The 18,002-nt window shown below is 43.0% G+C and overlaps 1 protein-coding gene across 1 annotated transcript in view; it reads right to left on the reverse strand.

The window, feature by feature from the left end:
* Positions 1–8,960, reverse strand: part of plekhh3 (pleckstrin homology, MyTH4 and FERM domain containing H3) — a 33,369-nt gene extending 24,409 nt beyond the window's left edge. Inside the window, exons 1-2 of the mRNA XM_061711746.1 lie at positions 8,371–8,960; positions 2,755–2,810 (exon numbers count right to left, since the gene is read on the reverse strand). Of these exons, the coding sequence (XP_061567730.1) occupies positions 2,755–2,810; positions 8,371–8,505 (191 nt within the window). The 5' untranslated portion in view covers positions 8,506–8,960. The remainder of the gene's footprint in view (positions 1–2,754; positions 2,811–8,370) is intronic.
* Positions 8,961–18,002: the final 9,042 nt, after the last annotated feature.

Consider the following 18,002-nt stretch of genomic DNA (forward strand, 5'->3'; position numbering starts at 1 on the left):
AAAGGACAAATAATCTTCATCACAGTGGCTTTTACTGCAGAACTTTTAAAAAAAAACTAAAAAACAGCAAGTCAAAGTAGTGATGCATCTCTTCCCCCACAGAGCATGAGCTGGCTGAATGGGCCTCTAGCTGAAACTGGGCTGGTGGGAAAAATGGGGAATGTGGTGATTAAGATTGGGCCTATATGACCTCCCAGCTAAAAATACACTGTTTACTCAAGACCACTGCCAAGAAATTCTAGGCAGAGGGAAGAGGGGAAAAAAAAGTCATGTTTTGAGACCGGGGGAGGAGGGGTGTGTGACAGGAAATCTGAGTTTGTAACTGAAGACGTGCGAGTTGTCGGCAGGAAAACTTTATGATACAGAGCAAGCAACATTTTAGTTGGAATTAAGTCATTCTTGTTGTCAGCTTTGAGATGTGAATTAAAATCTTCCATACAGTATGTATTTTTGTACTGTAAACAGGGGTCCGTTTCTGATGGGTGACTGACAGGATAACACACACACACACACACACTTAGCAGGAGCCACTTGTTTGGAGCATCCACACCCTCTCTCACACATGCAGACAGACTCTCCGCCGTGAAACACATGCCCAAACACCATTTCCCCTCAGTCATTACTGGCTAATAACCCACTTCAAAAAAAAGTGTAAAGCTTTTGACTCTCAAGAGCTGTCGAAGAAGAGAGGAGGATCTAATAAAAAGCAAATGGAACAAGAGAGATTGATGAAGTCCTAATGCTTTTTTTTTTTTTGCTACAGTTTGTACTCTGCCTTGATCCCGAGTGAGGAAAGTGAACTAGGTCAAAGACAAAAACAACAAGGGTCGACCAAAGTGCTGTACAAATCACACAGATAAAACAAAAACGTTAACAATAAAACACTAAACTAGTAATGGAGCAAATAAAAACAATGGTTTCATGATTAAAAGAAAAAGGAGTCCTCTCAACTGTCACTTAATGCAAATAAGGAAAGAAAATAGTGATTAAAAAAAAGGCATTGATGATGCAAGAAGGATGCTTAAAGATTGTGCTTCTTTTTAAGTGAAAAAGCAATATCAGATAGTTTAAGCGATAATGAATAATACAAATATGGCAACTATCATCATAAAACCAGTTAATTTTTGTGAAAAACTTCTTGTAATTTGTACATTATTTGACCTTTCCATCTGGTTATAGTACAGTGAGAAAAAAAGATAAATCAACGTTGTTGCGTGTTATTTTCTTCTTTTATTGATGACAAGTATAGAGTCTGAATTTCTTTGATCATACAGTAATTTAAGTGAAACTGATGGTATCCTCACTGAAAACCCTGACATAGCTCACAACAGGCAGACATCTGTAGCCATCAGTGTCAACCCTCACCCACATCAGGCCTTCAGTGTGACTAATTGTCTGAGTATTACTATGTCAACCTCAATCCCATAGAACAAATAAAATCCCCTCTGTTCATCCCCGTTAAATCTGTAAAACAGATTCATTCTCAATCTGAAGAACCGCAGTCCGCGACGGGCAAAAGGAAGCCGCCTTTCCTGTAATGTGCAACTGTAAAATAAGTGGATAGGGCACCGCTTCCTGCTGACAAATCAGAGAAGTGCTCGTCCTCATCTCAGCACAGCTGAACATCTGGGTGTGTCCTCTCACTGGCCAGGTAATGACCAAGATCTGCTCTCTCTAATCCAGGCACTCGGTGTGATGATTACAGACGTGCTTTTAACACACTGCCTTCAAAACTACTGGGCAATTATGCCGTGTCGCCCAAGGCGACTGATCTCACACACACACACACACATTTTTTCTGGGAGTGCTACTAAGGTAGAACTGAGTCACGCAGTCCAGTCTTCACGTTTTCCCCTTCCTTTTTTTGGAGTCTCCAGAGACAACTTGTCCTGTGTGACTGCCGCAAAATAGCCCTGCTTCAGCTCACCTACCAACTTCCAGCTTCCAATGGCTGCTCTTTTCTCACCCCGAGCCGTCGCAGACGCTCCTCTATTCATTGGTGGCGCGAGATAGTCCCGCACGTTGAGCTTTGTGACTCACTGCCAGTTAGTCAGCAGATGTATAGTAAGAGATTGCGGACGCAGGGACAGGGATGGGGGACGGGGGGTGGATCGGGGGGGACGGGGAGGGGTGGGGTGATAAGGGCATGATGCCAGAGATAGGGAGCAGCAGCAGAGAGTGGCTAGATCACTGCCTGAGATCAGAGCCGCGCACTAAAAGTCTGGATAAAGCCCTTTATGAATCACACCAGGATTCGCATGTAAACCACGTCACTATCTGAATTTTATTATTTAGTGGGATGCATAATGGATCCTTGTAGCCAATAGTTGAGCCAAAAGCCTTTGAACTGTCAAAGTAATGCGATTTATTTATGCGGAGGCTGGTTAGAATGTTATTAGTCACAATCATCCTGGTTCAGGACAACAAATTATTGACAAATGCAGCCTCAGCGGCGGACGGGCAAGTCCCTGAATTGAGAAGCTCCAACAGTGAAGAGTTTAACTGGCGACATCTAACAAATCTGTACCGCTTTTTACAAAAAAAAAAAAGAGAACTCATGAGCTGCTGGAGAGGAAGTGAAAAGAAAAAAAAAAATCAAGCGCTGACAACTGTGCCTGCCTAAGGACAAATACAGAAACCACCAGCACTCAGAGGAAGTGCACAAGTAAAAAAGGGAACTATTATTTCCTAAAATGTTTTTTTTTTTTTTTTTTTTTTTTTTAAAGAGGGGAAATTGATTTTCTCCTTCCTTACCCATTTGTTCCATTGGTTGTACAAGTTGGCTGAGAAACGATCACCTCAGCTGGAGTCTGTCAACAGAAGAGAGAGAAAAATGGTAAATAGAAGATAATGAGGCACAAAAAGTAATCTATCCATCTAAGTATCCACAGGTTGGAGGGATCTCTCAAAGGTTTGCCTTTAGTGGCCATGTTAAAGTTGAGCATGCAGTTGTTCTTGGCAGTCGGAGCACATAGCTGCACCGTTCCTGTAATGCTTGGCTTTCACTTGCAAGTAGTAAGCTGGTGGAGAGGAATATGGCATGCAAAACAGGCTAATTTAGAGTAAAGGCTCAGAACAGAGGGGTCTTTTGTTTTGAAGCCGTATGGAACTCAATCTTCACACCCAATAATGCTTTAATTCAGGTTGGCCTTTTCTCAAAGAAGGTTCAAGTATAAATATCCCTGTTTTGGAGACTGCCGTCGTAACAGCAACCCTCGCCTTCATCTTTTCTGTCCGGAAGTTGATGCAGAAAGGCTGTTTGTTTGACTAAGAGACTCCAGAGGGAATGTATGTAAACAATACTTTAGTTCAGCGTTTGGTGTAATAATGATACTTGGGTCATGAACCACAGCTCTTAATAAGTTACACATCAGGAAAGCAGCTATTCATCATTAATAACATATTTATTACAGGAATATTAGTTTGGCTCTGAAATTACTGCAGTGATTCCACTGGAGGATATTAAAAAGCACCTTTTGCCGGTCGAACAACAGCATTTTCATTCTAGGGGGCTCCCCTGTTGAGGAGAAGACAGTAGAGGATGTTTCCTTTCACACTGCTTTTGCCCCCAGATTCCCAACCCGACCTTGGAAAACACCATCCGACATCAGAGCTCGCCCGTATGTGCAGTCTGGGCTGATTCCCCGGCGTGCAGAGCGGCACTGTGTGCCCCCGTGGCTTAGGTTGTTGTCTCTGTGAACCACAGCCTTGAGCCTGCTCCTGTGGCTGCCCCGGCCCAAGTCGGCCTACACCTGAAACACTATCCAGGTCAGGGCTGGGCCCTTCACAGTTCACACACACCACACTTTACTACTGGGCAAACTGTCCTAAGTATAGCCATTGCCCCGCAGAAACAGTCGACCGCTTCTTTTCACAAGCCTCAGAAATAACAAAGAAAAACACTAACTGAAACAACACTAAAATAAAATAAAGAAAATAGGCACATGAACTCTGAGGCAAATGAGGAAAAAGATTAAAATTTGGATAATGAAATGTCATTAATGTTTAACTCAGGGGAGGTACAGTAAATACCAAACCAGACATGAAAGAGTAAGTGAACTGTGTCAGAAAGTGACTTAAGAATGGAAGACAGCGTTAGTGCGGTTCCCAACCCCCTTCCTGAAACCATATATTAAATGATTTAGCAAAGCTAACAGAGAAGAAACCTCAGCCAGCCATGCCTAAAAACAACTCAGCTAAATCAAAAACAACAACGTCAGACAAGCTGAGATTAATTAAGATAAATTTAATAAGATCATTAATATAAAGTAAGGTGTCAGGTAGATAGGGTTGGAATATTTTGACTCAGTCTTCATAAAACTTGACAGTTTACAGAAAAATAGCAATCCAATAGAGTTAATGGGCTGTGGGATGAGGAACAAGGATAGCGTGCGATCCAGAGCCTTGGCAAAAGATCTCCCTTTGGACGGGCAGAGGATGAATCACTCCAGACTGGAGCGGAGCATGGAGGGAAAGATGCTGTGATGTGTTCGTTCCGTAGCCGACTTCCGCTCTCGCTTTCCCCAGTCTACTCTCTTGCTCTCTCTCTCTCCCCCTTCAGCTCTCCCGGGAGGCTGAGTAACCAAGAGGAAATGCTTGGGCCCAGCTAGTATCGGCCTGAAGACCAGATGTGTGGCCTGGAGGTGGTGAGCCAGAGACGCAACGGAAACCAAATATAAACCAGCGTACTGTGACACCTCTGAAGGCAGAGGGCAGCACTGACGGTTGATGGGACCCAGTCTCACCCAGGCTGGACTGTGCAGGACTGTTCCCAGCAACAGGATGTGCCGCTGCGCTCTAATCCAGACTCAGAGCTGCCCAGGTCTGTGGCAGTATTTTATTAGGTTATATGACTTAATGTTACAAACTGAAGAAAAGTTTCAAAGGAAACATAGAACAGAAGGTGAATGACGGATGTCCTGTCTTAAAATTAGTGCCAAGCTGTCTCAACAGTGGAGGCATTCAGCTCAGAGTGGCTGTTTGGGCAGCTGTTGAAGAGCAGTTTCTTTGAATGAGGACTGTAAACATGAGGGGGAAAGGTTTTGACACGGCCCTGTGCTCTTCAGGGCCAAACCTACACAAACGTCAACTCTGACTCATATTTTCAACTTCAGTAAGGAGAGCCCTGGCGGAGAACAGCTAGTCCCCCACGGCTTTGGTAATATGGATGCCACACATCGTAGTATTCTCTGGCAGCGCGCTGGCAAACGATGCAGCTTGTGGTGAGGACTTTGGGAATCATGGGGAGAGAGACTCCACCGGTTTTGTGGGTCACTGTGGTCATCCCTGGAGAGAGGCCTACTTAATGGAGCGCTTCAGTGTTACAAAGCCCAAAAGAGGCTCTCACACACATGAACCAGGGGGGCGGGGGGTTTGACCTGCTGCCTAAAAATCTTACTTGTCAACTTTTGGACCAACGGGCAGATGATGGAACGTTTCCTTGAGGGATTTCCTTGGGAACCATTGCAGTCCATCTTTAACCATCTATCCTTCCCCATCCTGTCTACTGACTTCATGGAAAGCTAAATTAGATCTACATACTCTGAGCAGGCGCAGCAGTTTATGATGGCTTGGATTGTTCAGCTGATGATATTAGCGTAGAGTGGTTCAGTCATGTCCTTAATTACCGACAAAGCATCAGCTATCGATGCAGGGCTACAATGTCCATCACTAATCAGTGTCACAAATTCAGAGGAAACAGGATTTCCTGAAGGAGATAAAATTGACTGGGAGCATCAAAGAATCAATAATCAAGTCCTCTATTACACTTTGGTCTATTTATCATTAGGACATGAGCCTTGTCGCACCGACAGAATAGCTCACTGCCTTCGGTTACTCGACAAAAATGCATTCAATTGCAACAGCCGATAAAGTGGTTTCTCCCATTAAGAAGTAATCTGATAAACCTAACAGGCCACATGACGAAGATAGAGATAAATATCACAAAGATTAATAGAAGCAGACCGGTCATTTCATGACTTAAGACAATACAATTCATATTATTTTTCTGCGTACGTATCAGTAGGGCTTTCTCAGTATTTGGGCACATTCATACGTAATTCACCATGAAGTAAACTGCTTTTGAACCTGATAATTCAGACTTGGCAACACTGATTATTACTATTTTTACTGTATTCCAGTAAATCTGCATGTCAACAAACAAGATCTCCTGATACAGAATATAAAAATCGTGCCAGTTAAGACGCGTGTCATGCAGTTTCATTTCTTTGCATTTCGGGGGGTTTTATGAGCCGTTTTACGACTTTAATGGCACGCAAAATTGTTGGTACAAGCACAGGGAAGTGTGTAATGATATACACAAAACAAAAGTCGGTAATCACATGCAGCATAACTTCATGAGATATTTCATCAAAGCAGGCTGTTTCAGCCCCTCAGATTTGACTCCAAAGCACTGGGTTCAGCAGCTTTGGCATGTGCAGTGATTGAAAACTGATGACTAACAAAACTAAACATCATTAGACTTTATTACAAGTTTTTCCTGTTCCATCTACTATTTGGCCACACACCTGCTCACATAAGTTAAGATGTTTATCGGGGGATCTACTATAGCCCAAAAAAACAATACACGGTTAAGAGACTTTTATGATCGAGTGGGTTCCAGGCTTTCACCGGGCTCTGCCATGAGAGTTAAATCAGGCAATGCAGATCGCTATCTTTATCTTTTTACTGAAAGGAAACAAATTATTTCAAAGTTATTTAATATTGCCTGTTCTTCTCTAAAAAAAATTAAAAATAAACCCAAAGCATTTTACACAGGCTGCATTTTTACCCAGGAAACTCAGAGGGAAAAGGCCTGTGACTCACTTCATGAGGCCATCTCCACAGGGACATGTTGCAATGATCTAGTATTGATTGCAGATATGGAGCACAGTTGGTCCATGTGACCACCAATAGGCATCCAGATGGTACATCATAAGCGAGATATGTGTGCTACAAAACCAACACCTCACTGGATAACCCTGAGCAACAGATGTTGCTTTTATCTGGGGGGGGGGGTTGTTCTTGCTGTTGGACTTCTGTTGAGACAGTAACTGTGTAAACTTATCTGCTATGAACGTTTTCATGCAAATTTCTGTCGTCACGTACTGGTTGGTTGCAAATGCACAAAAGGGCCAGTAAATAGAAAAGCAGGATATGCAAGTTGTGACTGTGGGTGGCATTACTTTCGTTTGGAAAGCCTCATCTCAGCAGGTCAAAATACATACAATGGCCGACTTGCCTTGCACAGGAGCCCAGAAAATGATTAAAAGCTCTTAAAAGAGCGAGTATGAACATTTCAAAAGATCCCGATAAATGTGTGAAGCTTCTTTTTCTGAAACATTGTGCATAAACAGATGCATGGAGGGGTTATACAGAAAGAGCCTACCTCATTTGGAGGCAACAATGCCCCCTCACAAGTGGGTGGACAATGCTGAACTCTCTGTGGCTGATCAGATGACTAACATTACAGAGGAGACAAGGCCACAGTCTTACTAGCAATTGAGCGGATGGAGGGCCAAATACACAGGATCAGTTCAACTCGCAGAGTTTTACAGCTTGCATCAGAGCATGTGCGTGAGATTGCTCAATGTTGCCCAGGCCTCAGAGGCCATGCAAACCTGAAAATCAAACTAGGCAGCAATGCATTGCCTCCCACATAGTATGAAAGAGTCGTGCACTGTTCAACCCAACCATTCTCGCATGCTAAAGCCTGATTTATGGTTCTGTGTTAAATCGACGCAGAGCTTACGCCGTAGGCTCTGCGTTGGAGTAACGCGGAACCATAAATCAGCCTTAACTGTTAATATGTCCACTCACGTGTGTTTGCCACTTCAGAACCAACTCTAAAAGTAAGGCTTTCTTATCACACCTTGACGTTTCAATATTTACGTTTGAAAAGTAATCATTTTCAAATCAAGGTCTTTAAAGCAGCACAATGTAACTTTTCCACCTTAATATAATATTTCCAGAGTCATTGTTATGGTACATCAACTTACAACAGGTTTAATGAACCTCTGTCATGGTCTGAGGGGTCTGTATCGCCTTCACTGGCACTATGTAACTTTGAGGTGGATGGTAGGAACCCTTCCACACTACTGGTAAAGCACTACCGCTTTTGTCCAAAGGAGACGCCAAACTCAACAAAAGCTGAAAGTTACATTGTGCTGCTTTAAGTTTAACAGTTTCAACATGTGCTCCCTCACAAATGTACTTGTGCCAAACCAAAAAAAAAAACAAAAAAAAGAGTACTATTTAATAAAACTCTTTTACTGTCTTTTAAAAATGACAGTTTATGTAAATCGACAATCTGCGTTAATCCAAGTATTCATGCACAGGGAATATTGAAGAGTGCAGGTGGAGAGTTTTTACCCGTCCATTGGGAGTCAAGTCCTCCTTGTTGCGCAATTCAAACGATTCTTCCTCCTCTTTCTCCCCATAGTCCCGTCCCAGCAAACTGAAGTCCTGCCTGCAGCAAAAAAACCAGCAAACTCCTTGCAAAGGCATTCAAATGAGGTTAAGTGGTCGTTTTCCGCGATCCAGGTCGGTGGATTCAACATCCACGCAGCAGACGGGTCCAGGAGCTGCGCGACAGCACGCAGAGTGTCCTCTCCATAGGTGTCCAACGGGGAGGATGACGGGGAGCATAAGCTTATAATCTCCTTCCCCTTAGACAAAATATACAATGTCTCTTAAACTGAACACGGCAACAGTCATACTGCGACGGGACAGTCAGATAAGTGGTTGGAGGATTCCCCTCGTATGTCCAGCTGCTCGCTGCCTGCGCGACACTTGCCCTATTCTAAAGTTCACACGACTTGTTACTACAACAACAACAAAAAACAAAAAAAAACAACTAATTCCCACTCCCGAGCTGTCCGTTTGACAAGACGGTGTCTGCTGATATGGGCATCTTCTCCTAAAACAGATGAAAGGGAAGCTCTGCTCTTGACAGACTGTCTTCACAGTTTGAACAAAAGCGTGCGGCAGCAGCTGGCTCAGGATTGTGTGGACGGCGAGGCCCCGCCCACTGACCTCAGGTCTGACGCCTGATTGGCTGATCGCAGACACTCCCCGCGCTGACAGGCCACAGGCCACGCCCCTCTCCTGTCCCACATTATTTACCATATCATGATGAATCCCTCTGAGTGTGCCTTGATCTGCTGTCTGTAGTATTCCAATGTTCTGTCCTTTGTCCCTTTTTATTTTCTAAAGAACCTATAATATATATGATAAGATAAGATAAGATACTTTATTATTTTTTTTTTATTTTTATATATATATATATATATATATATATATATATATATATATATATATATATATATATATATATATATATATATATATATATATATATATATATATATATATATATTTTATCATACAAGGACAAATAATTTGTGCAGGAGAGGAAAAGAAGCCGAAGAAGGGCTTATAAAAAATCCTCCCCTCAATACAAAATCACCAAAACAAATCAGTCAATAGCAAAAGAATAGAAAGGAAAAAGAAAAGGTAAAAGAAACAAAGAGAAATACAATAAGTACACAAACAAAAATATCCATGAAATGGCAATTTCATTTCAGTAAGAATAGCCTGTTAATTTTGTCTAAATAAAAGATACCCCACCAAGCTGGTCCTAAACATTTTTAAGGATGACGCTAACTTAAGAGATCTATCTAAACAGTTCCAGAGTTGAGGGCCATGGAATTTGATAAAGGATTGGTGACTGCAGGTATGACAAAGAGGTAAATGAAAGTTCTTCCCACCTCTAACTGAATAAGAATGAATATCTGATGATAACAGAAAAAAATTATGAAATTATTAATCCTTTTAATTAAAAATTAAAGTGTTACAGCAGCAGCATCAGTGCGTTTTTCATGCATGCAAAAAAACAGATCCAATAAAAAAAAACAGATCACTTAGAATTAAAATTAAGTGCGTTTTTCATGCATGCAAAAAACAGATCCAATAAAAAAAAACAGATCACTTAGAATTAAAATTAGATTTAAAATTAAGATTTAAATGCTGGGGTGCTAAAGTGCTGAGTAATAAAGTGCTAAGAATAAAGTGCTGGAGTATTGCACATAGGACAGTTATTGCACATTATAGAGCTTGATGGCAGCTGGAAGGAACGACTTTCTGTGGCGTTCGGTTTTGCATCGTGGTGGGATCAGCCTGCCACTGAAGCTGCTCCGCCGAAACACCTCCAGGGCATGAAGTGGGTGAGTGTCATTGTTCATGATATTGTTCATTTTCCTGAGCATCCTCACTTCATCCACCTGCTCAACAAAGTCCTGTTGTATGCCCATGGTGGTGCTCGCTTTCTTAATCAGTTTGTTGAGTCTGTTTCTGTGTGAAGTGCGAGCACACACACCCCAGCACACAACACCAAAAAACAGAGCACTGGCCCCAACAGTCTTATAAAAAGAGCACAGCAATGATTTACAAATGTTAAAAGAACGCAACCATCTTAAAAAGTGCAACCTGCTCTGCCCTCTCCTGTGCACGGCCTCTGTGTGGCTGGAAATATGGAAATAACCTACTTTAAAATCACGCATTCAGATAGTCATAATGAACATAATTAACTAAATGGAAACAAAAGATAGCTCAGAATCAGAATCAGAAAGAAGTTTATTGCCAAGTTGTTTAACTCACACAAATAATTTGTTGTGGTGATTGGTGCAATACAAAAGAGCAAATAATATTAAAAGAAAAAATGTACAACATGTTGGTTTTAAAGTGCCGGAGTAATGAGTCTGTACAAAGGTGACCTAGGATGTTCGTTAATGTGACGCATAAGGTCAGGAGTGGAGTCCTTACGTTAATATGACGTAGAGTGGGGTGGGGGGACAGTCTGTGGTACACGGTAGCTCCGCAACCAAACTGCTTCATTTTTCTATCATCCAAATCCATTATTCATAACTATAAACTAAAATATCCTTGTGATCAGTGTTCATGGAGATTAATATTAGTCCTGTATTTGCTGTGGTTTCCATCTTGATATGTTAGTACAGCACCTGCATGGATTCATCAGCGTGGCCTTATATACCAAAGTATCCAGCATTTTATATAAAAACATGTTTTCACTTGACTTAGTATACTGCTTTTGATTATCAAGAGGAAATAGAGTCTCATTAGTAGCAAGCATTGGGGAAAGGGTTTTATGGGTATTATTTGAAGAGGTGATCCTTGTAGTTGAATTATATAACAAGTATTATCAGAAGCTCTCACACACTCTTTTTTTCAATGTGTCATGTTGTTTAACTGTGATTGCCTTTGCTTCTCTTGTTTTCAAGTGGATGCGCACTCTCCCCCCCTGTTTGTTTCTCCCGTTCTTATAAGCAGTCTGCAAAGATGCAGCAGTGGGAGGTAGGTGGACTGATACTAAGTCCAAACACGTGACTAAACCAGCCCCATCAGAACTCATGCTTATTTCTCCCTTAACATCCCTTCATTTCCCTTCTCCACTCTGTGCAGACTCCCCCCACACATCTCAGTCAGCTGGTTTTAACTCATTCCTCACCAAGAGGAGCCCTCAGCTCTCGGCCCGCTCAGAGGTTAAACCGGTGAGACTCATGGATGGTCCTTTTCAGAAAGGTAATGGACTGTAAGTGCGGCCACCTCTAGCCACAGGCATTTCCACATCGCATAAGTCGATTAAAGTTAAACAGCGTGAGCCGACTCTGTTTCAGGTTTTTTCAAAAATATAAAAAATGCAAATAAAAAAATGTAGCTTTAAATTATAGTGCAAAAAAAAAATGGCACATATGACACTTATTTCCAGAGTCGTCCTGTTGAAACTACACTAGCCTCTTTCTGTCTTTACATCTATCTTCAAGCCAGATCCTCCCTGTCCTCCCCCATATTCCAAAACAATACGCTTGGGGCCCCTGCTCCCACAGACCTGGAGGAACATGTGTTTTATTTTTAGAGCTCACTCCCTCAGCCCACACTAGTAAAGTAAAAAAAAAAAAAGAAAAAAGAATAGCCCTCCCTCCATATATGGTTTCTCAAAGAACTGAAGTCAGTACATAGAGCAAAAGTCTATCATTATAATCCTCAAAGATCAATAAACTCCATTCCCCTTGAATACTTCTACATTGTTTCGTGCCAAATGAAGCACCTGGAGAAACAGCTGCATTTTAGTTTCTCTTACAGGCTTTGTCCCAATCTCTCAGCCTCTTTCACTGTCTCCCTCTACCCCCTCCTCTGTTCCTCTCTTCCCTCTTTCCAGTGGTTGACACATGATTCTTTATTAGCACACACACACACACACACACACACACACACACACACACACACACACACACACACACACACACACACACACACACACACACACACACACACTTGGATACACGCGAGATAACCTGATACGCTGTGTCAGGGTGAGGCACCAGATCAGGAGTAGAGCAAATGATTTGGTTGAGCTCCCAGAATGAACACAAGACAGGCTGGCCGCCGGTCTCAAGACAGGGGAGAAGGAAGTGTGAATCTGGCATAAACTTGCACTTACTGAGGACCTACAACGTGACGGGACGTTGCAGCTGAGCGTGGGGTTCTGCTGGGAGAGCATTTTGAGAACTCTTGCACATGAAATGAAACGGCACAATTCTTTTGCTTTCAAGAAACTCTTCTCCTTCACCGTGGAACAAAACTTCCTCACAACTGCCTCAACCCAACCCCCCCCCCACACACCCCCTACTTCCTGTCCATGATTCCTTATAACACAGTCTGTTGAAGTTGGCACGTAGCGTCTCCAGCAGAGACATATAGCACACACAAATTGAGCGCGTCAGTTTGATCAGAGACAGGGAGGAGTGGAGGGCTGTTCCCATCCACTCTCCTTTTTTTCTTCCTGCACTTCTCCGTCTCCCGCTCGAGTCTCTGCCTGGAGGATCCAGTTTCACTGCAACCCGCATCACAGCCAGACTCTTGTGTTGGTGAACCAAAGAGATTGTCAACAGAGAAAGAGATGAAGTCTCTGGATGGACCGTCCAAAAGCCGTGCGGATGGTTTGCTTTTGGGTGGTTGCTCTGTTTTTTAAAAGTTTTTTTAATGCATTGTCTGGTGGATAATTGAGTGCTGCAGATACTTCTGCCGTAAAGCTTTTGTGAATGCATCCACCATTGGTTTGAGAAGGCTGTTCTTTCTTCCGTGATGCAGCTTCTCGATAGAAGTCAGGTGAAAGTTTATCACACAATCCCAAACTAGGGATTCAGGCGAGGAACCAGCCCCCCGTGACCCTCACCCATGACTCAGACAGGACTTCCTCCCCCGCTGTGCTCAGCATTGAACCTAACCCTCATCCTGCTGCGACAACGCCCCTATTATCACCAGTCTGGTGTGTTTAGGTCCAGCCAAAGTTTATGTTATATGTTAGTGGACAGAGGACTGCTGTGTGATGGCTGCTGGTCCGTGTAATGAGATCAGTCTACGACGAAGCTTTTAAAGTACCAACACTGTTTGACCTGAAGCTCCGTTGTGAAACATTCAGCTGGGGCAGGATGACTTATTTGTGATAGGTCGACTATTATGTGGAAAGGGCCTCAAGAAGGATTTCAGAGGGTTATTCAGTCATTGGATCCGTTTTCAACTTAGAGCTTTGTTACAGGATTTTCAAGTCAAACCACGAAGACGTGGGTGAATTTTTGGGTGCTCTTCCTGTTGCGTTGATTCAGGGACCACATGTGACAACACCATAAAGATAAAGCGTTTTTAACTCTGGCTCTTGGTACAACAGTTCTTGGAGATTGCATCTCCGGTTGCATCGGGATGGTATCAGCTACAATCCAAGCAAGGGAAAACATTGAGAGATTCAGCCTTTGACCATTTTCGCCCTTGAGTTTCCTCTGCTTGCCTCACTACTTTAGAGTAAAACCACTCTAGACTACTGTACACACAGCATGTCAATACATCAGCTGCTTGCAGGACTTGTATGTAGTGGATGAATAATGTGTTGCAACAAGGCCTCTCAGATTTTGAGACTTGGTGATACTTTATACCTGAGGCATTTACTGTGAGGACCGTTGCTCCCTGCACTCGTTGTTGACTGTATTTTATCCTGAGTCTGGAAACTAGAGTGACACATACCTTTATTTAATTCTCTTGTACCATGTAACTATTTGGGATATGTGGGCAATAACTTTGCAAATATGTCCTGACAAATATTATCAGACTTTAACCAGATAAGCACATACATACTTTTAAACAAAAAGCCCATCATCAACTGCAGTTACACGGTCTTTGAAAACCCTGGATCGTTATCAGCCGGCTACTGGAATCTGGAAAACCGAGGATTGCTTGGCATAAAGTGAAAATAAGAGCGGACACAAAGCCAAAAAAACCTTGTTATCGCTTGCTGTTATCAAAAGCAAAGAGACGAGGAGTTCTACAGCAACAATCGGCAGAGAAAGATTCGGGATTGATAAGGATCAATAGTAAACCAGAGCAGATAAACAACCAGGAGAGCTTAGACTACAACTTGTAGAACAGACTCAACAACTAACAATGCAAACACACAGTTGAGATATGCCCTCTTATTGTCTGGTATTTTTCACATCAAAGAAGAGCTGATAACATTTCCTTTACACGTTTAAAGTCACTTAACTTTACAAACAGATTTACATTTTCAGTTAGATTTTTCCTAATATTACTAAACTAAATAGTCTTATAACATGCCTGAGGTTGGTTCCTGTAGTTGTATACGAGTACTTGTGGGTCAGTGTTGTCACTAGCTGTGGCAACGCCGGTCAAACTGTGAATGTCAGAGTGAGGGAGAAGATAATGTATTGACAGTTAGAGAGGCTGGGCAGAGAGCCAGAGTCCTTCATCTATTTTTAGGATGCTGAGTGTGTGAAAGTACACTCAATGCAGAATTGAACGACACGTTGCCAAAGTCTGAACCTGCGCCGAATTAGCCGCATCTCTGTGTGCTTGCAATTCCTCGTGTGCTTGTGTGCATGGCAAACATGTGCAAAAGTGTGCTTTAGCTCATAGACATGGGTATATGCATGCACCCAAAGCAAAAAAAAACAACAAACGAACAAAAAGAACAAAAAACAAATGCTGAGCAGAGTGGTTGGATTTATGTGTGCATAGTAAAAGTGATTAGTGGCCACCAAGGAGGGCTCCTCAGAGATGGCCGAGTCAAAAAAGATTTGCAGTATCACTTTTAAACAGTCCCCCATTTGTGAGAGAGTCTAGCCATGTGTGTTTGTGCATGGACTTGTGCTTGTTTCCTGTGTTTAGATATCAGCCTTGAGAGTAGTTCTTAGCAGTACAAGCAGTATAATTACTGAATCTGGAAAAAGTGCCCACTGCTTTACCTCAGTTTGGGCAGCAGCCTTTCACAGAGCAACCGAGCAAAGCTCTTTTCCTTTGGTTCATGTCTGGGTGCCTCCTCGATAGAAAAACCCACCTCGAAACAAACTCATGCATTCCTGTGTCCCGCCACACGTACAACAGCTACTGTAAACATGACTTTTCAAACAGGAATCAACTCAGCCAGAACGCAACTTCAAAATGATGGAAAGCTATTTTTCTCTTAGTTTTGGATAGCTGCTTATCTCGGTAGAACATTTTTTCTTTTTTTTTTTACCCTAATTAAGATGTCTTCAAATATCTTTTTCTTGAATTATTTATAATGATTTTGATCCTGAGAATCTTCAGTTGGTAATTCGATATCAGCACTTTGAAAGTTAGTTTATTGATGTTTCAAAGAAAATGCATGTCACTACAGGAACTCTGTGTGTGTGTGTGTGTGTGTGTGTGTGTGTGTGTGTGTGTGTGTGTGTGTGTGTGTGTGTGTGTGTGTGTGTGTGTGTGTGTGTGTGTGTGTGTGTGTGTGTGTGCGTTTAGTCGTGTGCCGGCCTGTGTGTTGTCTCACGTTTCTGTCGGGGTTTGATCCAGGCAGTTGCTAGGTGCTGTGACCTCCAAGAGCAACATCAAGAGAGGGTGAACCCTGCTTGGAGGAGCAGGGCTGTATTTTATTTCCGCCACCCCGCCACCCCCCAAACACGCACTGTACACCACAAACTCCCCACGGTTCTGGCCTGTGGCTGACCTTGTTTTCTAATAGTTCATCATTAGGAACAATATCTATTCTGGTAACTCACTGATGAGCCGCCTTCTCGCTATAAAATAGAGGAAACACATCCAGACGCCTGCCTTAAGAGGCTCTCTTTCTTGTTCACTGATGGCAACAGTTTTAGCACTGAATATTTCATACATTAGAAACTCTTGCAAGGAAAAGCGCTCCCTTCCATTAGCTGCCCATCAAGTGCTCCAACCCCCACTCCACCTGCAGGCTGTAAGTGGAGCGGGGCCAGCATCGAAGGGACAAGCTGTTCTGTAACTGCCCTGCCAAAGGTACTTTACTGGAGCTCAACTCCAAGGAACTGATCTGGGGAGGGGAAGGATATAGTTTGCACCTCCAGCCAGATATTTCAAAGTGTAGTATGCAGAGCAAAGTGCATTGCAGAAAGAGCTCAGGAAAACTTTAAAGAAAAATTAGGCCTTAAGCCACGTGGCAATCACTTGATTGCTTCTATGTTTTTCCTTTAATCAAAATGCAATGAGAACTGTTCCAACTATCACTTTGCGAACACTAATATGGACACATTTCTGTTTACCCAGCCCAACTGCTGTCATATTCTGTCAATTGGCGCGGCCCTTTTCATTCTCTCTCATCATCCTCTCAGCTGCAACTGTCACTAGCTGGAGTCAGCAGATTACCTCAAACAAAGCCCAAGGCAGAGCGGCGAAAGAGAGAAGACAGTGGGCAAACAAACTGGGAAGCAGACTAAATAACTGTGGCTTGCTTGCTGTGCAAGGAAAACACAATCTCGTTGTATGCGCGCGCGCGCGTGTGTGTGTGTGACTCTGGCAGTGGCAACAAACTTTTATGTATGTGTACTTATGTTGGCAGCAAACATTAAAAACAAAAGTGTTCCATACATCTCCAGTAGGCTCCAGCTGTCTGTATTTACTCTTGACGCAGGTGTCTGAGTGATTGTCTTTGTGGAAATGTTGTTTTGTTCCTGCCGTACCCTACACACCAACCCTAACCCTAAACCTACGCAGGCGATCGTGTGCACTGACATGTGTGTCTGCATGTCTGTAAGGATGGTGAGATGGCGTGTCCGCTTTGCAGCGTAAGCAGACACACAGGTCGTAGCAGCTGTCTAGGACACACCACTTTGGCTCACACCAACGGATATCTTCAGAGGTGGGATACCAGCTCGCACATCTCCCGCTGGTTTTATTTTCAGCCTTCCATGTAACAGGGAGGTCATGGCGGGGTATGGACACCTGAGAGGAGGCTGCTCTAGCAGGCCTGTTTACTCCCACACATATTCAGCGACATCAGGTTCCCATAGGTGGTGACCGAGAGAAACACTCCTCAGCAGCCAACTACAACACAATCTTGCTGAATTCTCCAGTTTCTAGCGCTCATATTTAACCAACCACCATCAACAATGTGCGCTTCTGTTTTGTGTTCACCATACAAACCTTCAAAGATTCCTTCATCCATCTTCATGACAATTAGCACTCATCCATGTTAACACATCAGCAAAATTATCTCTTGGAAACATCTGGGCCTGATTCAGGACTTGACCCGTACTCGTGAGTACGTGTGTGTCTGTGTGTTTGAGATTCTGACTGTGTACTTCTGTTTGTTGGATCATGTGATCCAGGGTGGCGTGGCACCACTATGGAAAATCCAAAGTGTTAATGTGGGTAGACCGCAGTAAAATCTGATCCCCCCTCCAACACACACCATAAGAAATGTAAACTGTGAGAAACAAGCCCGTCTGAGGTCTCCACCTGTCAGGTTGTTTTGTGCTTTTAAAAGACACCAGAAGGAGATAAGAACACATTTCATTTTACGGTTTGGCTGTTTGTTTGGTGTGTCACTTAATATGAGCAGATGAGCAGGAAAACTGTAGCAGACATATTGTAGTACATGTTAACAGTTTCTGAACATTATCATGCTGTTT

Source organism: Cololabis saira, chromosome 21 (assembly GCF_033807715.1).
Source record: "Cololabis saira isolate AMF1-May2022 chromosome 21, fColSai1.1, whole genome shotgun sequence".
In the NCBI taxonomy this organism is placed as follows: domain Eukaryota; kingdom Metazoa; phylum Chordata; class Actinopteri; order Beloniformes; family Belonidae; genus Cololabis; species Cololabis saira.